This window comes from Scomber japonicus, chromosome 10 (genome assembly GCF_027409825.1).
Source record: "Scomber japonicus isolate fScoJap1 chromosome 10, fScoJap1.pri, whole genome shotgun sequence".
Classification (NCBI taxonomy): domain Eukaryota; kingdom Metazoa; phylum Chordata; class Actinopteri; order Scombriformes; family Scombridae; genus Scomber; species Scomber japonicus.
The window spans coordinates 1,601,977-1,625,520 of record NC_070587.1 but is presented as its reverse complement, the minus strand read 5'-3'; the positions used below and the strand labels follow the sequence as shown (position 1 = coordinate 1,625,520).

General features: G+C 42.2%; 1 protein-coding gene across 1 annotated transcript in view; it reads left to right on the top strand.

The window, feature by feature from the left end:
• Positions 1-23,544, top strand: part of LOC128366644 (thrombospondin type-1 domain-containing protein 7A) — a 230,626-nt gene that overhangs the window by 98,398 nt on the left and 108,684 nt on the right. The window contains 2 exon segments of the mRNA XM_053327378.1: positions 4,315-4,509; positions 10,613-10,859. Of these exon segments, the coding sequence (XP_053183353.1) occupies positions 4,315-4,509; positions 10,613-10,859 (442 nt within the window).

Genomic DNA, 23,544 nt, shown 5'->3' with positions numbered 1-23,544 from the left:
TGAGCTGGTTTACAATTGTTTCACATCAAGTGACGTCAAAAAAGAACAGAAGGGCAAAAAAAGATGCTACAAATGTCAAAACTGCCCCTGAACAGTATGTAAGGGTTAGAAGAAGGTTAGCACAGTACTTCCTGTTGTCCTCGAGTCAAGGGAGGAAGGAGGAAGAAGGAAGGAAGGAAAGGAGGGAGGGAGAATGGAAAAGAGGAAGGGAGGGAAGAAGGACAGAGGAAAGAAGGGGAAGAGAGGAAGGTAGGGAAGGAAAGAAGGACAGAAGGAAGGAAGAAAGGGGGATGGAGGAAGTAAGGGAGGAAAGAAAGGAAGGAAAGAAAGAGAGAAGGAGGGAGGAAAGGAAAGGAAAGAAGAAAGGAAGGAAAGGAGGGAGGAAGGAAGGAGAAAGAAAATGAGAGAGGAAGGAAGGAGGAAAGGAAGAAAGAAGGGAGGAAAGGAAGGAGGAAAGGAAGAAAGGAGGGAGGAAGAAGGAAGGAAGAAGAAAGAAAATGAGAAAGGAAGGAAGGAGGAAAGGAAGAAAGAAGGGAGGGAGGAAAGGAAAGAAGAAACGAAGGTTGGAGGGAGGGAAGTAGGACAGAGGAAAGAAGGAAGAGAGGGAGGTAGGGAAGGAAAGAAGGACAGAAGGAAGGAAGAAAGATAAATAATAAATTGAAGCTTTTTCTTGGCAGTATACTCACTCACTCACTCACTCACTCACTTCATGTTGGTTAGAAAACATTTTGCATTGTGCTCTTATTGTAAAGTTTCAAGTATGAGGCGATCACATAGAGCCAAGCTGAGACTTGTGCCAGTTTTTAGAAGATATCCTTCCCAAAAGTTGTCTTTACAGAGAACAGACATCTTAAGAAAAACAAACACGTCGTCACGATTTGAGACGGGTTGTGTGCTTGACATTGCGCCATCAATTAAGAAGCACAGCTGTTCATTTTCTCAGCTGCTCCATCGTGAAGTTTTTAGGGTGATAATGAAATTCTTGCAGGAGGGAATCTTTGAGCCTTCAAGTTTATTCTCATCGCTCAAGTTCCCACCAAGAGTGTCCTCCATTGGCACAAGTACATGTTGGCACTTTTTATATGTGTCTTCTCCTCCTCCATTAACCCTTTATAGGACACTCATTGAAAGGAAGGGAGGGAGGAAGGGAGGAAGGAAGGGAAGGAAGGAAGGATGGAAGGGAAAGAAGGAGGGAGGAAGGGAAAGAAAGAAAGAAGGAAGGAAGAAGAAAGGGGGATGAGGAAGGAAAGAAGGAAGGGAGGAGAGAAGGAGGGAGGGAGGAAGAACAGATGGAAGTAAGGAAAGGAAGGAAGGAAGGATGGAGGAAGGAAAGAAGGAAGGGAGGAGAGAAGGAGGGAGGGAGGAAGAACAGATGGAAGTAAGGAAAGGAAGGAAGGAAGGATGGAGGAAGGAAAGAAGGAAGGGAGGGGAGAAGGAGGGAGGGTGGGTGGAAGAAAGGAAGGAAGGAAAGAAAGAAGGAAGGAAGGATATTTTGGGATATTTACAGAAGTTACCAAATATAGTTATTTGCCCAATAAAGGGTTAAATTGACTTTTTTTTCCCCTCAAGTTTCTGGTTTTGTATTCTTTGGTTGGTACATATAGTATTTTCTCAAATGTACCAATGAAGAAGAAGCAACATTATACACTGTGAGTTTCATTTGAGCAGAGGCGGTCCTGGCTAGTTTTGCGCCCTGGGCGGACCGACCCCGTCTCTTTTTGACTGTTCCTCCCTTCCTCCCTTCCTTCCTTCCTCCCTCTTTCTTTAATTTTTCCTTCGTTCGTCCCCTCCTCCCTTCTTTCTTTGCTCCCTCCTCCTTCCATACTTCTTTCCCCATTTCCTCCCATCCTTCCTTCCTCTTTTCCTCCTTACTCTTGTCCTTCCTTCCTTGCTGCCTCCCTCCTTACTCCTTTCCTTCCTTCCTCCTTTCCTTCCTCCCTCCTTCCTTCCTCCTTTCCTTCCTTCTGTCCTTCCTTCCTTCCTCCCTTCCTCCCTCCCTCCCTCCCTCCTTACTCCTTTCCTTCCTCCCTTCCTTCCTTCCTCCCTCCTTACTCCTTTCCTTCCTCTTTTCCTCCCTCCTCCCTCCTTACTCCTTTCCTTCCTTCCTTCCTTCCTTCTGTCCTCCCTTCCTCCCTTCTTACTCCTTTCCTTCCTTCCTTCCTTCCTCCTTTCCTCCCAAGTAGATTGCGCCCATAGCAAAAACCGCCACTGCATTTGAGTAAACATATCAATAAAACAATTAAGAAAAGGTGACAATGTGTATTTAAAATGATAATGAATATACATATTGCAGCTCTGAAGTATTAACATGGTAATAAAGAGGTATGCAGTCCTCTGGGGGGGGGGGGGACAGAATAGATTGAGTTTATTTTTCATTGCACAGCTGTACAATGAAATGCAACCCCTCAGTGGTACAAATAAGATAAATAATGATAAAAATAAACTTTCATCTGTATCACAATCTACATGTAAATACAACAGGGAGAGCAAAAGCTGCCATCAGTAATTACCAGAAACTAAATAAATGTCTTTCCACTCACCTTTCCAAATATTCCCTCTACTACTGTTTTAATGTAATACCAACAAAAAGCTCATTTCCTACCCTGAAACACAGATGGTTGTTTCTAAGTAACAAAGTTTACATGGAAACACATTTATAATCTGAAATAGTAATAATAGTTTATTTTTGACCCCGTCTGTTTTGACTGTTCCTTCCTTCCTTCCTTCCTTCCTTCCTTCTCTCCTTCTTTCCTTCCTTCCTTCCGTCCTTCCTTCCTTCCTTCCTTCCTTCCTTCTCTCCTTCTTTCCTCACCTACCTTCCTCCCTTCCTCTTTTCCTTTCTCCCTCCCTCCTTCCACCCTTCCTTTTCCTCCCTCCTTTCCATCCTTCCTTATTTCCTTCCTCCCTTCCTTCTTTCCTCTGTTCTTCTTGCTGCCCTCCCTGCCTCCTCCCTTCCTTCTGTCCTCTGTCCTTCCTTCCTCTTTTCCTTTCTCCCTCCCTCCTTCCACCCTTCCTTTCCTCCCTCCTTTCCTTCCTTCCTCATTTCCTTCCTCCCTTCCTTCTTTCCTCTGTTCTTCTTTCCTTCCTTCCTCTTTTCCTTTGTCCCTCACTCCTTCCTCCCTTACTTATTTCCTTCCTTTCTTCCTTCCTTGACTCGAGGACAACAGGAGGGTTAATGGTCACATTTTTGATTAATTTTCAGCCATTGTTTTAGTTTCCTTTAAAAGAAGAGTATAAGGGGCATTCCCTTATTGTGGAGGGAAGACTATTCCAGATCCCCCCCACCCCCACCCCCAACCCTAACCCCACCCCCCCCCCACCCCCCCACCCCCCCACCCCCACAGACAACACATTCCTCCCAAACGTGGTGTGTCTGCGGGGAATCTCACAGTCACCTCTAGCACAAGCCCTGGTGCTCAAACCTCCAACAGACCTTTTCTGTATGAAGTCATTCAGCAGTGGTGGAGCGAGACCATGGAGACACAAAACAAGCAAATCTGAAAGTTTTAACATTTTGAAGTTTTTTTAAGATGATACACAACACAAACCAATCAGTGTAACATAGCAAAAACCTTTTAATTATTTTTGTCTCTAAGCTATGAGTTCAACACCAAGGCTCTGTGTCTCCGTGTAGCACATAAAATCGGTTCGAGGTCAGTAACCACAACCAGAATTAATATATAAGGCGCACTGTCGATTTTTAAGAAAATTAAATGATTTTAAGTGCGCCTTATAGTCCGAAAAATACGGTACATAAAATGTTGCCTATATAACTTAAAAAACCTGCGCTCTGCCGACTTGGGCCTCCTGTCCACCCCCCACCCCCCACCCCCCACCCCCCCCATGCACCAGAAGGCAAACCTTCGGGAGCAGGGCCTCCAGTGTGGTTGGTAGCTCCTACACTGTGGAACTCGCTCCCTCCTAACATTCACCTAGCACCAACTCTCACCGACTCTTTTAAATCTCTGTTGTTCCTGCAGGCTTTTGCTAAATGTGTGTTTCTTGTTATTGTGAAGCGACCCTGGGTTTCATGAAAGGCGCTATACAAAATAAAGTATATTATTATTATTATTATTAAGAGCGAAAACGGCCTTTTTCAGACAAGAGGCTGAACTGAGGGTCTGCTTAAAAGGCCTGTATAAGACACATAAGGAGTTTCTTATACTCTTAATCATGCAAAGATATTCAATTAGAGCTGCACAGTATAAATATAGACCTGGACATCTGCATGATATGTCCCAGCTTCATTTTGTCTAGGTTTCTTCCTTCCACTCATTTTTTAATCCTGTTATATTCTCTAACTTTCTTCTTCAGGAGAGGAGGTGGACAGAAATCAGTGCTCGTCTGCCCCGGCTCCAGAGCCCGTCCCCTGCCAGGTGCCTTGCTCCAGGGACTGTGTGCTCAGCGAATGGACACCTTGGTCCACCTGCTCTCAGACCTGCTCCAGTAAAACCATCGAGGGCAAGCAGATGAGGACCCGCTCCATCCTGGCCTACAATGCCGGGGAAGGTGAGCCTCCACCTGCCGGCTGTCCACTGTTACACGGCGTAGGGAATCTATGTAGATGAGCTCTGGGTATTGGCTTAGTCATGGCCTTTCAAGTTGTCCTTTGCTGTCACTCACTGAATGTCTGGATTTCACACTTGTCTGCATGTGCATTTGTCCTTATCTCAAACAGTCTGCTTATCTGTGCTGGTGATTATTTCTGTTGGTCTGTCTCATCACCCGACGACACTCACTCCTTTTTTTTTTCTTTTTTTTTTTTATCTGTTTCCAAGATAATTCCTCAGTGTATGCTTGTTCTCTCTGGTTTTAAATCTCTGTGTGCATTAGGTTGTCTGTCAGCCTGTCTTTCTTTTTGTCATGTCACCAAACTTTTTTTTTTTCTTTTTCTGTGTCTTATCTCGTGTGTGTGTGTGTGTGTGTGTGTCTTTCCCTCACAGTCACTGCGATGGTTGTGGCGTGGATCACAGTGATGGAGGGTAACATTTGTAATTAAAGTTTGCTGGTAGCTGTTTTAAACCTCTAGCGATGTGTCTACAAGTAGCAACATCTAAATAGTTTGCATGTTTTGAGCATAGACTGTATATAAGAAATAGTAACACGTAACATCCGTGATGTCACCCATTGGTTTGTGGACTGCTGCTCGGAAGCCAATAGTATTGAATCTATGGCAGCGCCATCTTGAAAATTTCAGGTGCATGCTGGGAAAAATTAAAAACACGGCTTCTACTTATATGGGCATGAGGCGGAGTCATGAACGGACGTATGGGCGGGGCCAACGGCGGAGCGGGGAGGCTGCGATTGGTTGCGAGGGCTGGATCTCGAGGACATTGGTCAATCAACCTGTCAATCAGGACGTAGCCACGCCCTAATGCATACCCTGCTTTATCGTCACATATAAAATCAGGGAGGCCAAAATGTCCCAAATGAACATCATACTGCATTGAAGAAGGCTTTAAACTAGCGATTGAGACCATAAACACATTTTGAAAACGTTTACTGAGGTTAGAAATCAAGTGAGAAGTTGGTGAATTCTCCATTGACTTGTATAGAGACGGTCGCCCCCTGGTGGCCTTTTGATAGAATGCAGCTCTAAGTTACTTCCACATTGGCTTCTTTTCAGAGGACAGGAACCCCCCGCCTGGTTTTGAGCTCCAAAAAATCTAAATTATAAATTATTATAACAGCTGTAGGGTATCTAATTGATTGAAAACTTGCTCAGTCAGTTGTAATACAGTCAAGCCTCGTTAGCCATGTGTGAAATAGCTTGATTGTTGTAGCTGTGTTTCGTTGTTCTGCAGTAGTTTTAGTTAATGTACTGAATCTTTTACTTTATGTCACATTAACTGTTTAACATCTGTATTTACCTAAAGGTCTTACACGGGTGCCGAAGTTTCCAGAAATCCTTGGTAAAAAATCTTTGATTAGACTAGAAATAAAGTAGCTGTAGATATGTAGTGGTAGCTTTAGAATGATTGGGGAATACACAGGAAACGTATGGGTCCATCTGTCTTTCCTTCCTTCTATCTGTCCTTCCTCCCTTGCTTCCTTCCTTTCATCTTTCCTTACTGTCTTCTCTCCTCTTCCTTACATCCTTCCATCTGTCCTTCCTCCCTTCAATCTTTTCTTCCTTCCTTCCTTTCTTTCATCTTTCCTTACAGTCTTTTCTCCTCTTCCTTCCATCTTTTCATCCTGTCTTCTCTTCCTTCCTTCTTTCCTTCTTTCCTTCCTTCCGTCCTTCCGTCCTTCCTTCCTTCCTTCCTTCCTTCCTTCCTTCCTTCCTTCCTCCCGGCCCACATAAGATCACATTGGGCTGTATGTGGCCCTTGAATGAAGATGAGTTTGACACCCCTGCTCTAGTATATTCTCTCAAAATTGATTAAAAGCAGAAATTTGATGCTGAGAGTCCACACACAAAAAAATGTGTACAAGTTATTCATATGTTTATTTTCAAATTATAATCCTTTTAAATTTGGCACATGGAAACAAAAAAAACGTCATTGACCCATATACTTCAGCCTGTTTGACCCAAATTTTGTGAACATGTTTACCCTATAAAACCTAAAACCAAGCTTTGTCTTGTCACCACAGATTTCTGAGCTGCGTTGTAGATTATCTGATTCGATTTTTAGCTCCCTGAAAGACTTTGGAGCTCCTTCATCGCATATATTAACCCTTAAACAGGCCTTACTAGTTATGTCATTTGCACCTCAAGTAAGGAAGGAAGGAAGGAAAGAAGGAAGGAAGGAAAGGAAAGGAGGGAAGAAGGAAGGAAAGGAAGAAGGAAGGAAAAGAGGGAAGAAGGAAGGAAAGGAGGGAGGAAGGGAAGGAGGAAGGAAAGGAGGGAGGAAGGGAAGGAAGGGAGGAAGATGGAAGGAAAGGAGGGAGGAGGGAGGGAGGGAGGGAGGGAGTGAGGGAGGAAGGAAGGAAGGAAGGGAGAAAGAAAGAAAGGAAGGACAGATGAAGGAAGGAAGAAAGGACAGAAGGAGGGAACATTTACCCTAACAGCTGAACTTAGATCTGAGGAAGGAAGGAAGGACAGATGAAGGAAGGAAGGAAGGAAGGAAGAACAGAGGAAGGACCCGGGAGGACAACAGGAAGGTTAAAGAGTCTGTATCTCCTGGTGCACGTTGTCTGTTTAAGGGTTAATGAAGAAAATAAAAATAACAGTTCCTTGAGACTATAGGAAGTACCCAGAGCTTTAAGATACAGGGTTCATCTTAGCATTCAACCACCACTGTTTACTAATTAATACAATAATAAGCCTAATTAATGACCTAGTTAGCATAACTGCTTATATTTAATTCCATGGTGATGATGATGGTGGAGCTTAAGGAGGCCCAAGTGTCTGTTACTGTTTGACACCCATCAATTGAATGATACTCAACATGCATGCTAAATGATTCCAGTGCTTTTATAAATTAGCCATAAAAATGAGTAATTAATACTGTAAACATGAATACATTTAAATAACTCAGATATGCTGGATTTTCTTTGTTACCACCATCGTCTGGTTTATGTTCTCTATTTTCTGCTTCAACATTTTTCAACCATTGTGAGACATACAGCTTTTTCTAGGTCATTGATCAGCTACAGCTCATGCTCATGCTCATTTAAAGGCACCATGTCATGTTAGTGTTGGGACTGGCATTGCCATGTTGTTAGTCAGCTAGAACTGGCACATGGAGCAGTCAGCAGAAAAGAAGTCACTCTCAGTTACCATTAGGGTGAGATTTGTCTGAGTTGGCAGTCTGTGATTCAGGCCCAACTGTGTTTACACTGCAGCTCATTACCGAACTTGCTCTCTCTGTGTCAAGTCAAACTGCAAAATACAGGTGAGGAGGAATCACAGTCCCTCACTTCCTCTCAATCTTTGCTGAAAGCCCTAAGTGTCGGCAATTACTCTAAACTGGTGAGGCGTCTTTCAGTCCATCGACCCCGCAACTAACTGACAGACTGACGGACTGCATCAGAAGAGAAATGAGAAGCACGAGCACAAAGAGAGAGATAAACCCCCCCCCCCCCCCCCCACACACAATATATGGATGTTGTACACAGTGCAGTAATACATTACAAGTCTGATCTGTGACTTTCAGTAGGAGTCAAACTATTTCAGCTCCCCTCATGGGCATGAAAGGCTGCAGGGAACAAACCTGCCAGCATGATGAAAGCACATATGTGTGGTCTGTCGTGAATCACATCTGTATGTATGTAGACTTCTTTGATTATTAAGTATCTACAGTAAAATAAAAAATAATATAAACATACCAATGCAAGTATTAACCCTTTATTGGGCAAATAATTATATTTGGTAACTTCTGTAAATATCCCAAAATATCCTTCCTTCCTTCCTTCCTTCCTTCCTTCTTTCCTTTCCTTCCTCCCTGCCTTCTTTCTCCCTTTCCTCTTTTCCTTTCTCCCTCCCTCGTTCCTTATTTCCTCCGTCCTTCCTTCCTTTCCTTCCTTACATCTGTCCTTCCTCCCTCCCTCCTTCTCTCCTCCCTTCCTTCTTTCCTTCCTCCGTCCATCCTTCCTTCTTTTCCTTACTTCCATCTGTTCTTCCTCCCTCCCTCCTTCTCTCCTCCCTTCCTTCTTTCCTTCCTCCATCCCCCTTTCTTCTTCCTTCCTTCTTTCTTCCCTTCCTCCCTCCCTCCCTCTCTCTTTCTTTCCTCCCCCTACCTTCCTTTCCTTCCTCCCTCCTTCCTTCCCTTCCTTCCTTCCTTCCTTCCTTCCTTCCTTCCTTCCTCCCTTCCTTTCAATGAGTGTCCTATAAAGGGTTAATAGAAATGATATGAATGTGCAGCTGTAATATAATATATGTAATATGTCACAGATTATACTAAACTTATATACAGTACATGCCACAATAGTTGTCAAATTGTTGCTCATTTGGTGTTTTTGGGTTAGGGTTAGGGTTGGCATGGAAACAGCATTCAACTATAACTACAATAATATTTTTTTTTTATGTTTGCCAAAAAGTAATACAGCAAATTTACCCTTTAAATCAGGTTCAGTGACACTTAGTGTTAAATAAAAAATGTGGAGATCAGACTGCCAAACAAAACTAATGACAAACATTTGTTAATAGACTTTTGGATTGGATTTTGAACAGATTCTTTATTAGTGGTGGAAAAATACTGCATGTACATGAATTCATATGCATATAACAGAAAAAGAGTAATTTAAGAAGGTCAAAAGATTTGTGGGGAAAGTTATCCATATTCAGACTCGTGCTTTTCAGCAGCTTAAATAGATTTTTAGGCAGCACCTTCAGAATATTGAAATCACACATCCAGCTAATGCTTCCTCTGGCATGTTAATATATTTATTACACAGCTGAACTGAAGGAAAGGTCTTCTTATGTGTGTGAGTGTAGATTTTATACAGTAGGTCTCACATATTCAGGAGTTTCAATATTAAGTTTAAATATGGAGCTGCAGCCAGCAGGCAGTTAGCTCAGCTTAGCACAAAGCCACAGCCAGGCAAAGTTACTTTCTCTGCACGATGCTAAGCTAATCTTTTCATCTTAACTTTTCACCAGAAAGCAAATGAGCATATTTCCCCAGAAATGGTTGAACTATTCCTTTAGCACAGCTCCTTCCTGCAGCATTACACCACATGATGAAAATGCACTTACAGTAAGCTTCATGTCTGAACAGCAGATAACTGAACACGTGTCTGGTCTTGAGTCGCTGCTTTGAGGAAGCAAACTATAACCACATCATTTGCATATTATCTTCTCAATAGTTACAACAAATTGATAGCAAATAGTTTCCTTTTGTACAAATCCAGCAGACACAGAGAAACATAAGCATTCATTAGCTGTGGCTATGCAACAACAACCCCTGCAGGAACATGTTGGCTGTTTAATGCTCCACTGTGTTCACTAGGTTTCTAACTTTGCATGTCTGCTGTCAGCGCTGGACGACAGGTATGGTGTGCAGTAGGTTTATAAGAGCTGTTTTTTGTTGAAAACCGATGCCTGCTGCGGCTGGAAACAAGGTCCGGGGGGGTGGAGGGGGGTGTAGGGGGGTGAGATTGAAACAAAACAGTAACGTTGCGGGCAAAGAAAGCCAAAACAATGAGCTGAAAGATTATAAAAAGCTCTGTTTAGCTGACGGGCACTGCAGTCAGGAAATGATCCTCTGTTGGTTTGTTGATACGAGCAAGCAACTCCTTTCACATTACACATAGTGCTTTAATCCATAAGAACATTAAATAGTGCAGCTTTAAAGGTACCCTGTGGAGTTTATGGCTCTATAGTGGTGCCACATAGCAGGTTTTTTTAATGAGTGAATCCCTGTTTAGTTTGTCTGGTATATGAACATGAAGACATGCACACAGGTGATGTAATAAATGCCAATAGTTTCACACTATTACACTGATCTGTAGTTGGCTGTAATGAAGAAACACAGCAGGGTAGAAGAAGAAGACTGCAAACTAGTAAACATGGTTGTAAACAATGCATGATCTGAAATACTCTTTTAAAAATTGGCTTTGTAAATATTTTGTAAGGAAGGAGCTTTTTGAGTTTTCTTCCTGCATAAGAGAATAATTGTCTTCCTCACACTTGCAAATTTTCACCTTCTCTGTGTTTTGGGATTCCCAGGTGGCGCCCTGTGTCCGAACAGCAGTGCCCTTCAGGAGGTGCGGAACTGTAACGAACACGCCTGCACGGTTTACCACTGGCAGACGGGACCTTGGGGGCCTTGCACCGAAGACCCCTCTGCCGCATCCCTCAATACCTCCGTGGGTGTCCGTGCCAGCGGCGACGGTCAAGGGCCCTGCTCTATGGGAATGCAGACTCGCAAAGTCATCTGTGTTCGGGTCAACGTGGGACAGGTGCCACCCAAGAAGTAAGTTATTGTTTGCATGTTTTGTTCCCTTTGAATCAGTGGAGCCTGGGTCTGGGTCTGGGTCTGGGTCTGGTGTCTGGTGTCTGGTGCCTGTTCACATGCGTGCAGGCTGTTTTCTTCCTGATGAAACACAGCAGCAGCAGCAGATTTATTTAGTCTTAGTGGTTTTTTCCTTGCCTTTCTTATTTTCAAGCGTATATATAACTCCAGAATCAACTCATGCAATGTTGCGTTGGAATGAAAATGACTCACTTCTCCGGTTGCAACAAGGGGATAGAAATTGACTGGCTTTGAGCAGTCGTTCTCAATCATGTGCCATCGAGATCCAAGAGTAGGCACGTTTTAATTTCAAACAACTCTCCGCAGCGGCCGATCTTACTGATTTGGACTCCCTCATCCAAGAAGAAGAGACTAATCAGTGAAATCTGGAGGTGTACTTCGAAAGAATAGAGGACTGGGAGAGCCTTGGTTTTCTTTTGAAGTGTGAATTCATTTGTTAGAGATCCTTTTTAGTTGTTTTTTTTTGTTGTCTCTTGATGAAACACAGGAAAAAAGGTTAGAGTCATTCTTCAAGTAAAAATAAAGCGAGGTCAAACAGTGATCTGTGAGCATCTGTTAGGATTGGGAGCGAGCGAATAGACAGCGGCAAAGTAATTTGTTTGTTTATTTGAAAGGACGTCGCTGGTGTGAATGACCATGGTAAGATTGTATGGGACGTTCAGATATGTGTGTGTGTGTATCACACTGAAAGCCAAAGAGATTAAAAAACAAAGTAAGTCAGACAGATGAGAGAGACAGCAGTGGTGGGAGGCAAAGTGACAGCAGGAGAGTAAAGTGAGTCAGAGAAAAAAAACAAAAAACAAGGAGACGCTGACAGAGGCGGTAAGTAAAGCTGAACAGACTCTACGTGAAGTAAACTCCCAATTCATATCTTCCCTTCGCAGGCGACCACAGATAAATAATCTCTCCGTCCCTGAAAGCCTAATTAACCCTGCCGGTTTGGGCGCTGGTAATTTCTCATTGATGATAATGACAGTAATTAAATGGGATTGATACTTTAAGGCAATTTAATCATGACACAGATGAGAGACAAGATGTTTGTGGTTAGCTCTGAAGACCACACTGCATGATGCACATTCAAAATACACCCGACGAGTTGAATTTAATGACTGCCAGAAAAGTTTGACTCAAGTCTGGCGTCAGTTATGCTCGACTGATTCGCTTGACAACAGAAGATGAAGGAAAAGATGTTGTTGCCTTAAATTCTGTGGAAAACGAAACCCAAAGTAAATTGATTTAATCTTCTTTTTTTTTTTAAATATAAGAAACGCCTTCAAATGTCTGTTCTCTTTTGTTAAATGCTCTTCTTTTTTTTTTATAAAACACATGCTTAAGACCAGTTAATGCTTCCTCCTCCTGTTCTACATCTCCCAAGTACACAGCTATCAGTGAGAAGAGGATGGGAACATACATTATTTAAAAGGTTGGAGTGCATTGTGTACAAGGCAAATATGATATATAGTGAACACTGCATGATAAAATGAAGATTAATGTCCAGCTCAATGGCGTCTGGTTCAGCTGACCCAGACTCTGCAGCTGCACTTATCAGGTTGCAGAAGAGAGGTCGAAGTCCAGGATGTCTTTTATCACATACGTTTTATATTTTAAGTATACGCTGGCCAAACAGGAGCGGGAGACAAATCCAAGCTCAGCGGGAGGGGAAGAGAGGAGGCGTCAGGGGTAATGGCATCGAGTAACTGACAAAATAGAGCTTCAGTCGATTTGCCTCCATTATCTTTTGTTTTTTCGCTGGTCAATAACTTTATATAATCAAGTTTCATTTGTTAAAAAAGGGCAAGAGAACATCATGTAACAGCATTTCTAACGAGGAGAGAGAAGAAGTGGACTCCCATCGAGCACCTACTCACCCTCTCAGTAGGTGGTGATTGTTATTGGAGTCAGCGTCAGTCGTAATGAAGGTCACACACTCGACTTAAAATATGCCAGGAGGACATGTTTGACATTTTCAATCTACAGTGTCCCATTTAGTTGGACACTGAACAACACAAATGGTCTGAGACTGACTGACAAATCCCAAAAGCACTATTTGAAATGAAAAATGCTGCATTAAGAGTCGGCTGTCAACATATTAGATTTTAACCCTTTATAGGACACTCATTGAAAGGAAGGGAGGAAGGAAGGAAGGAAGGATGGATGGAAGGATTGATGGAAGGAAGGAAAGAAGAAAGGGGGATGGAGGAAGGAAAGAAGGAGGGAGGGAGGGAGGAAGGGAAGAAAGAAGGAAGGAAGGAAGAAGAAAGGGGGATGGAGGAAGGAAAGAAGGAAGGGAGGAGAGAAGGAGGGAGGGAGGAAGGACAGATGTAGGGAAGGATAGGAAGGAAGGACGGAGGAAATAAGGAACGAGGGAGGGAGAAAGGAAAAGAGGAAGGGAAGAAAGAAGGCAGGGAGGAAGGAAAGGAAGGAAGGAAAGAAGGAAGGAAGGATATTTTGGGATATTTACAGAAGTTACCAAATATAATTATTTGCCCAATAAAGGGTTAAGGAACTGCGATACGTCATTGTTCAAATTTTTAGCTGCTGCTGCTTCCTGTAGTTGTTTGTGACTGGACTTTTAAAATACAGGAAGCAATTTTAAAACATTGAATTATCTTATTTTCTTTTTCTTTTTGCTCTCAGCTAATTGAGTTTTAATAATTTGATAAAAGTAGAGATGTTTACTGCTGTCCGTGTGCTCTCTTGCTCAGTTTGTACAGGAAGCTGACACCAGAGCCAAGTTGTGGCCTCAGTGTTTGCTTAGAAGAAATTGAGCTGTATATTTTAGTCTGCCTAGTCATACCCAACTATGGTTCAGGGATTTCCATTGATCTTATGCTGTACCTGCTGGAAATATATATTACTCTTTTGCCATCGTCTCTGGGATTTCTCACCATGAATAAAACTAGATTTTATCCTTTCATATTTGTCAGATTATGTGGAAAGATTTTTTTTAATACAAGACCAATTCCTCTTAAAATCTCCCAACCTTGAGGTGGCAAAAACATACTGTTAACTATTCACAATCAATCTGATCCTCTGTGTTTCAACCTTTTCTCACTTGACATTTCCAGTTTTAATCAATCTGAGTGGATGTAAGAGAGCCTACGACCATCTTAGTACTATCCTGTCATGACTGTCAAGGAAGGAATTTCTGTCTCATACAATCATGTCGTGTTATCTCAGCGTTTTAAGGAATCTAACAATTCTTCTTGATTGAGAACGATTAAACCACTTTATGCTCTCGACTTCCACTTAATAAATACTGCTCTGTGCTTTGATTCAAGGGTGAAGCCTCCAGCTGATTAAGACAGATTTCACACATGTCGTTCCTAGGCAATATTTAAAAACACAACTGAACTGTAATTTGTTTTTTTTAGCATGAAACATACTTTAAAGACACCTGCAGTTCTAGTTATATGTAAATAAAATCAGACTGCAGGTGTGATAGTCACAGGCACAGATATTCATAAGGTTCTGTGTTTCTAAAGGTATTTTTTGTTAAGAAATGTGACCAGATTTTTGTCAATTATTCAAAGGAAATACCATCTCAATACTTTCTTTTCAACTCTGTCCCTTACCTAACATCTTAAATAACTATGACACATTATAATACTTGTATGACAAGTTATTGATACATGTGGGGTCAGAGACATTTTGTTCACAGGCTCTGATTTACTTATCAACCTAAACGGACAAAACACAACAAAGTAAAAATGTCCGCTGCAGTTCGGACCACAGAAAACTAATGAATGTGTCATCACAGTCACAGTCTCAGTTTCTTTCTGCCTGGAGGCAAAAGCACGGAGTGACAGATAGTATGAGTGCTGTCAAACACGAGTCTCTGTCTCTTAAGACCGAGACTTCTCTTCACCTGCCTTCATGGACCAGTGGTGCTGTCCATGGTGCTGAAGAAGCTTCCCTGTCTATTACTGTGTCCTTTTGAAGGCACTCTGTCTGTTGTAACCCTTCAAAGATGTTGTTCAAAGTCCTGAGGTGGATTTTCCTCAGGCCACCATCATTGGCAGGGATCCAGTACCACAGTATAAGGCAGCATGTGGACTTTCAATGCACCGCAACAGAAACATCTCTCGGGGGTGTAGAATATTGCTCTTTTCATTTTTAGCAGTGAACGCATAAAAGTTTTAGTCCTTGCCAACGCTCACAAGACATGAACATCTCATGGGGAAATGACTTTGACTGTTTAACTGGCAATGACAAACCCTGCCACACAGATGAGTCATGTTAGATTGATCGGCAATTAGCCACATGTGTCAGAGGTAAAAAGGGTCTGACACTGTTATAAACACGTTCTCAAAGCAACATGACACAATTAACAGAGCTTGGAAGGGGCTGTATCATCTTTACTCAACATGCATGAGCATATCAAGACATAACAAACAAAATATATTTAATACATGAAGGGGGGGGCAGTGATTAAGATAAACAGCATTCGGACATTGATGATATAATTAAAGATATGATGATGGATATATAATGTATATACTCACTATTAGTATTCTGTTGTCCTCGAGTCAAGGACGGAAGGAAGGAAGGAAGGATGGAAGAAGGAAGGAAAGAGGGAAGGAAGGAAAGAAGGAAGGAAGAAGGAAGGAAAGAGGGAAGGAAGGAAAGAAGGAAGGGAAGGAAGGAAGGAATGAAGGAAGGGAAGGAAGGAAGGATGGAAGGGAGGAAGAAGGAAGGAAGGAAGGAAGGAAGGAAGGATTGAAGGATTGAAGGGAGGAAGAAGGAAGGAGGGAAGGAAGGAAGGAAGGAGGGAAGGAAGGAAGAAGGAAGGAAGGAAAGGAGGAACGAACGAAAAGAGGAAGGAAGGAAGGAAGGAAAGAAGGACAGAGGAAAGAAGGAAGGGAGGGAGAAAAGAAGGGTGGACAGAAGGAAGGAAGGGAGGAAAGAGAGAGTAAGGAAAGAAAGCGAAGGAGGGAGGAAGAACAGATGGAAGGAAGGAAGGAAGGAAGGAAGGGGGCGGGAGGAATGAAAGAAGGAAGGGAGGAAAGAAGGAACAGTCAAAACAGACTGGGTCAGTTTGACCCGGGAGGACGACAGGAAGGTTAAATAGGACACACAGTGGGAGCAATGCCTGCAATGGTTATATAACTGGTGTATTAACTAGTGTAGTGCTTATTTTGTCTAATCTTATACATTCTACAGACCACAATGGTATTTCTCTCAAGTTTTAGGATGAAGGGGCGGTGTTTAGCTCAGTGGGTAGAGCACCCGCCCCATGTGTTGAGGCTACAGTCCTTGCTGCAGGCGACCACGGTTCGAATCCTATCCTGCGTGTCATTTCCCCCTCTCTGCCTCCAGTTTCCTGTCTCTCTCTACTGAACCTGTACATTAAAGGCAAACAAAGCCCCAAAAAATATTTACTTAAAAGCAACAATTAAGTCCAAAAAGGCCAGATCAACTGTACTAAACATGCAAGACATCTTTAAATTACAGTATATATACACACTGCTCGCCTAAAAGATATTCACTCATTTGGTGTTTAGATTAGAGTTAAAACACTGATTGATTGATTGATTGATTGATTGAACAATAATCTGCCACTATTTGACGACCAGTACATTTTTTGTTGTGTGCTTTTTGAAGAAAAGGCTTCGTAAATATTTTATTTTGTCTGTCCATGAGAGTAAACTGAATATCTTTGGGTTGTGGACTGTTTATTGGGACACAATGAGGAAGTCATTTTGAGCTTTGGGAAACAGTGATCAGTATTTTATAGGTTAAATGACTCATTGATTGATTGATTGGGAAAATAATTGGCAGATTTATCCCTTAATGAAACCAATCCTTAGTTACAACACTAGTTTAAATGATGGCTGTCAAGTCACTTCAAAAACTCCCAGTGGGATTCAATTGAGTTGATATCTGATGATTTTGAAGGCTGTAAGATCTGATTCACATCCTTTTCTATCCTAATAAAACCGTACATTGAGCCTTCACGTCCTGAATGAAAGCTGCTTATTCTTTTTTTACTTCTTTTCTCAGGTTTTTCCTTTACCATCCTCCAATTGTGAAGTGTTAGTTATTTTTGCCTGACTCTGATATATTTAAAAGGACAGCTTCTGGTGGGAAAAAACATATAAAAACTGTTCTGGGTAGAGATGATGCTTACTGGTTGCACATCTATTAACCAAAGCAATGCTATAAAGATGCAGCAGCTCTGTTTTTCTGGCCATCTGTATCTAAGAAGCAGTTTTTCTTTGCCTGCACTCAGAAGTGACTTGATGTGCTTGTTTAGTTTTTTTCTGCCCTGCATGTCTTCATCTGGCACAATCCAACTGGCAGGTACTCTTGATCAGTGCACCCATGGGATCGCAGCAGAACAAACAAACATGGCCGCCTTCACCCTCCATATGCAGATGTGCCCTGCCTCATTCACAGATGTATCTGAGCTGTCTTCCTCCCACAGCCTCAGGCAGTGAACCTCACAGAGTGCATGTCACACACACACAGACACACAGACACACACACACACACACACACACACACACACACACATATATAAATTCTGACTGTCAAAGCAAAAGAAACAAGATACCACAAAGACAAATATGTCAGTGCCTCAGGCTTGGGCTACTATCATCCTATCGAGAAAGCTGTTGTGGTATGAGAGAAAGAAAAGCACAATAATGTCTGTGTATTGATTCTGACAGTCCATGTGCTGAATGGTACCAAATGTGTGTTTGTATAATCACATCGATGCTGTGGAATTTGTGAAAAAGGAAACTGAATGATTCATGGTTATGATGTTCGACAGTAGCTGTATTAAGCCCAGTCAATCATCCCCCCTCGCCGTGTTTCCTAATAGAGGCTGTGTGTTTACTTCCTGTTTTTTTGACTGTGATGGATAGCTAAAAGCCCTCGAGACGGAGGCCAAAGACACCACTGAAAGGGTCCTTGAAGAACTGCAACGGTTTTATACTAAATTAAACAAATGATGTTCTTGTTTTGTAGTCCATAATTTTGATAAGGAAATTAATTAGGCCTTATCTTTTCCCACCAGACCTTGTTTTTTTGTGCGTGTGCATACTCTCTTAAAACTACTGACAGTTCTTTTCTTTGAATCTCTTCTCTTGATCCTGCTCAACCATCTGCGCAATTTTTGGAAAACAACCTCTCACTGAACAGATTACTCAACGTGCTAATAGCAGCAAGCAAAAACATAAGCATTAGCCTGGCTGCTCGTCTTAATGTTGAGCTCTGGGACAAGCTCCCAGTGCTGTGTTGTGTTGTGTATGTCTTCGCCTCGCAACAAATCATAACATTTAAAGATCATTATGAAATTGTGACACTGACTGGAACCAGCAAGTCAGTTAAACCAGATGCCTTTATTAGATGGCTTCATTCATTTCAGTGCAGTGGCTTTTCTACAGTGATAAAACACACAAGTAAAATGTTAGACAGACAAAAAAAAAAGAAAAAACAGTAAAAACCTATAACAGAAATTTGTGCAGTTGGGAGAAAAAGAGAAAATACCCCAAGCGCTTTGTAAATAAGCATTTATTCCTCAAACAAAAAAACAAAATCAATGTGACAAGCAAAGATAAAATAATTGCATATTAGAGACAAAATGACAAAAGGAGGCATAAAGGAGGAAAAACAGTGGAACGACAAAAATGAATACATACTAAAAAATGCATAAATGACAATATTACATCTAGCTTTCACACCCCCACGGACAGAGTCTCCCAGCCAAGCATTGTGCTATAAGTATTCTGGCTGGTATTGTGTTCTGCCAACAAACATGGCCTGTTTTTACCAGAAACTGGAATGTAATTGAATTTTAATCATCTGAATTTGGATAATACCCATCATTAGCCTAAAAGGGGGAAACAAAAGGGATAATAAACTTTATTTATGTAGCACCTTTCTTAACAGTGTTACAAAGTGCTTTACACAAAAGGAAATAAAAAAAAACAGGCACGGCTAATAAAATGAGATTAAGTGCCAAAAAGGACATGAGTACAAAGAAGGTAAAGACAATAAAATGAATAACATCAAATAAATTAAAAAAACATGCATCACACATTTCCAAAAGCTTTCACAAAGAGGAAAGTTTCATATCATTTCTGTGTATGAGTTCAGTGGGCAGAGAGGCTCCATCTGTGGCTCTTAACCCTTTATAGGACACTCATTGAAAGGAAGGGAGGGAGGAAGGAAGGAAGGAAGGAAGGACGGAGGAAGAAAAGGAAGGAAGGAAGGTGGGGGGGGAGAAGAAAGAGAGAAGGAGGGAGGGAGGAAGGGAGGAAGGGAAGAAAGAAGGAAGGAAGGAAGAAGAAAGGGGGATCGAGGAAGGAAAGAAGGAAGGGAGGAGAGAAGGAAGGAGGGAGGGAGGAAGGACAGATGGAAGGAAGGAAAGGAAGGAAGGACGGAGGAAATAAGGAATGAGGGAGGGAGAAAGGAAAAGAGGAAGGGAAGAAAGAAGGCAGGGAGTAAGGAAAGGAAGGAAGGAAGGAAGGAAGGGAGAGAAGGAAGGACGGAGGAAGAAAAGGAAGGAAGGAAGGTGGGGGGGGGAAGAAAGAGAGAAGGAGGGAGGGAGGAAGGGAAGAAAGAAGGAAGGAAGAAGAAAGGGGGATGGAGGAAGGAAAGAAGGAAGGGAGGAGAGAAGGAGGGAGGGAGGAAGGACAGATGGAAGGAAGGAAAGGAAGGAAGGACGGAGGAAATAAGGAATGAGGGAGGGAGAAAGGAAAAGAGGAAGGGAAGAAAGAAGGCAGGGAGGAAGGAAAGGAAGGAAGGAAGGAAGGAAGGGAGGGAAGGAAGGACGGAGGAAGAAAAGGAAGGAAGGAAGGAAGGTGGGGGGGGAAGAAAGAGAGAGGGAGGGAGGGAGGAAGGGAGGAAGGGGAAGAAAGAAGGAAGGAAGGAAGAAGAAAGGGGGATGGAGGAAGGAAAGAAGGAAGGGAGGAGAGAAGGAGGGAGGGAGGAAGGACAGATGGAAGGAAGGAAAGGAAGGAAGGACGGAGGAAATAAGGAATGAGGGAGGGAGAAAGGAAAAGAGGAAGGGGAGAAAGAAGGCAGGGAGGAAGGAAAGGAAGGAAGGGAGGAAGGAAGGAAGGAAGGAAGGAAGGAAGGGAAGGAAGGACGGAGGAAGAAAAGGAAGGAAGGAAGGTGGGGGGGGAGAAAGAGAGAAGGAGGGAGGGAGGAAGGGAGGAAGGAAAGGAAGGAAGGACGGAGGAAATAAGGAATGAGGGAGGGAGAAAGGAAAAGAGGAAGGGAAGAAAGAGGGCAGGGAGGAAGGAAAGGAAGGAGGGAGGAAGAAGGAAGGAAAGGAGGGAGGAAGGAAAGGAGGGAGGAAGGAAGGAAAGGATGGAGGAAGGAAGGAAGGAAGGAGGGACAGATGAAGGAAGGAAAAAAGGACAGAAGGAGGGAACATTTACCCTAACAGCTGAACTTAGATCTGAGGAAGGAAGGACGGAGGAAATAAGGAATGAGGGAGGGAGAAAGGAAAAGAGGAAGGGAAGAAAGAAGGCAGGGAGGAAGGAAAGGAAGGAAGGAAGGAAGGAAGGAAGGAAGGATATTTTGGGATATTTACAGAAGTTACCAAATATAATTATTTGCCCAATAAAGGGTTAATGGCCAACCCTAACCCTGCTCACACCAGGTCAATGCATTAGCAATGTATTTAGGAGCAAGGTCGTTTAAGACCTTAAAAGAGAGCAATAAAATTTTAAAATGGATGTGAAATGTAACAGGGAGCCAGTATAGGGAGGCAAGCACAGGGATAATGTGATCATACCTCTTTGACCCGGTAGTAAGTCGAGTAGCAGCGGTTTGTAAAGAGATCCCTGACGGATAAAGTTCATTCCAATAATCAAACCAAGAATAGATAAAAACATGTCAGTCTCTTCAGGAATTGATCAAAATGATATAACTTTAGAGAATACCTTGACCTGAAAGACACTTGAGAGACTTGATCTTTAAAACTGAGGTTATAGCATCAAATATTAGCCCTAGACTCCTAACAGCCTGTTTAATATGACCCTCTCTCTCTCTCTCTCTGTCTCTCTCTCTCTCTCTCTCTCTCTCTCTCTCTCTCTCTCTCTCTCTCTCTCTCTCTCTCTCTCTCTCTCTCTCTCTCTCTCTCTCTCTCTCTCTCTCTGTAGAGGGAAACCTGCTACAAGTCATCTCATTGATCTATGTAAAACACTTCAAACACACACGTTGGCTACTGAGGGGATTATAGGAAAAGAAAATAGGAGTGAAAGGTGTGTGTGTGTGTGTGTGTGTGTGTGTTAAGATTGTTTTAAAAAAAGAGGTGAAAATAAACATCTACCTAAATCTAAATGTAGGAGTCAGACATGGAGACTTAACCCTTAAACAGGCAGCGTGCACCAGGAGACTCTTTAAGGAGCATGATTGGTTAAGGTGGTTGTTTAATTGTATATGAGCCTTTAATTGGTAGAATTGAAGCTTGTTGTAGGTTTATACTTTGATAGAAATGATAAAAATCAGTTTATAAACTAGTATGTGTGATATTAATGAGCAGAATGTATCACTTTACTATGTTAAATAACACATTTAAGTGTTTTTACCATTATCACCATTTTATACCTTAATAAGGGCAAAGCATCCTGGTGGAGATACAACTCATAAAATCCAAAATATATTAAAAATATGAAGGAAATGTTTTACTTTAGGTGCAAATGACATAACTAGTGACATCACATTAGGATTTTTTACATCTAATTTTCCACTCCTGCCTGTTTAAGGGTTAAAGGATAGCTTTTGTACTTTTAGTACTTTAACCTGGATAGTGTTTCTTTGTTGAGCTGCAGTGGAAGGATAGAAACAGTTTTTCTCTATATTAAATCGATTAATCTTCATTTAAGCTTCACATTAATTTTTGAATATTCTTTTGCACAAATGAAGGACTGTGGATTTATCACATACATTGGAAAATATATGGATGTAGTGATCATGATGTCACTCACTGCTGTTTTGAAGCGCAGAGTTTCAATCAATCAATCTTTATTTATAAAGCGCCAAATCACAACAAAGTCATCTCAAGGCTCTTTCCACATAGAGCAGGTTCTAAACCGAACTCTTCAGGTTTTAACTTTAAAGAGACCCAACATTCCCACATGAGCAACAGGGGAGAGAAAAAACTCCCTTTTAACAGGAAGTAACCTCAGAACCAGACTCAGAGTGGGAGAACATCTGCCTCGACGGTGGTTTGACCGTCAGAAGTGACCATATTTGGACAATAGGGTGGACCTGTCCCTATAGCACTAGCTGCTTGCTTGATTAACACAGTCTATGCTTAGCTGTGATGTGCTAATGATGCAGATTTATAACCATTAAAACAAAATGTACCTACCCTAAAAACTGAATAGCTGATATAAAACACAACCTAATGCTGGACAAGATTTTTTTAGGTCATCAAAATGTGACAATTAACACAAAAGCAGCATCTACACATTTACCTGTACCTGTACTGTATCTGGGGTTACGCCATGTTAACATTACGTAATCAACATTATTGCCATGGTAACAACTTGTCAATTGCAAAGTAGCCACTCCCTGAAGCAGGGGTGTCAAACATGCGGCCCGTGGGCCAGAACCGGCCCGCCGAGGGGTGCGATCCGGTCCACTTTCCTTTCTGTGTTCTTTTCCTTCCTTCCTTTCTTCCTTCTGTCCTTCCTTCCATCTCTCCTTCCTCCTTACCTTCCTTTTATCCTTTTTTTCATTCCTTCCATCTGTCCTTCTTACCTTCCTTTTTTCCTTCCATCTGTCCTTCCTACCTTCCTTTCTTCATTCCTTTCTTCCTTCCCTCTGTCCTTCCTCCCTTTCTTCCTTCCTTCCTTCCTTCCTTCCTTCCTTCCTCCATTTATTCCATCTGTCCTTCCTTCCTTCTGTCCTTCCTGTCATCTGACCTTCCTTCCTACATTTATTCCCTCTTTCCTTTTGTCTGTCTTTCCTTCCTTCCCTTCTTATTTCCTTCCTTCCTTCCTTCCTTCCATCTTTTTAATGATCCGGCCCACATGAGATCAAACTGGTCTGTATGTGGCCCTTGAATGAATATGAGTTTGACTCCTCTGCCCTAAAGCAAACCAGCTAACATCATGCTGTATTGAAAAAGACTGAGGTGATAAATTAAGTTTAGTGGGGTCATTTTCTTTGACTTGTCATGTCTTACAGGTTTCAACAGTCATGTGACTCGGGCTGGTTATATGTGTCATGGCTGTTTATCACCAAACTCTTACTGAGAGAGACGCAGCCACCCACGTTTAGTATTTATATAGTTTCATTATTTGACCTTTGGTGGAGCTGAGGCTGGCTTGGCTGCACCTGGGTGTTTAGCGTGGAGGTGCTAACTCAAACTCCACGTACTCCGGTGGTAGTTAAACTCCGTTTGACACAGGTTGCATTTTACTTTTGACTTGTCAACTGAAGCGTCTGGAAGTGTTTTAAAGTTAAACAAGCCGTTCAAAAGTCCAGTAGCTCTCTTACTTTCCATCAGCGCGGTAGGTTTACTGCAGGAGGCCACTTCAAAGCATAGCGCTACAGCTAGAGGAGCCGTCTACGGGGGAGTAGAAGGGACAAAAAGGCTTGCAACATTAAAATGAGATTTAAAAAAAATAATGCTGACAGCCCTATTTTAAATGTATTT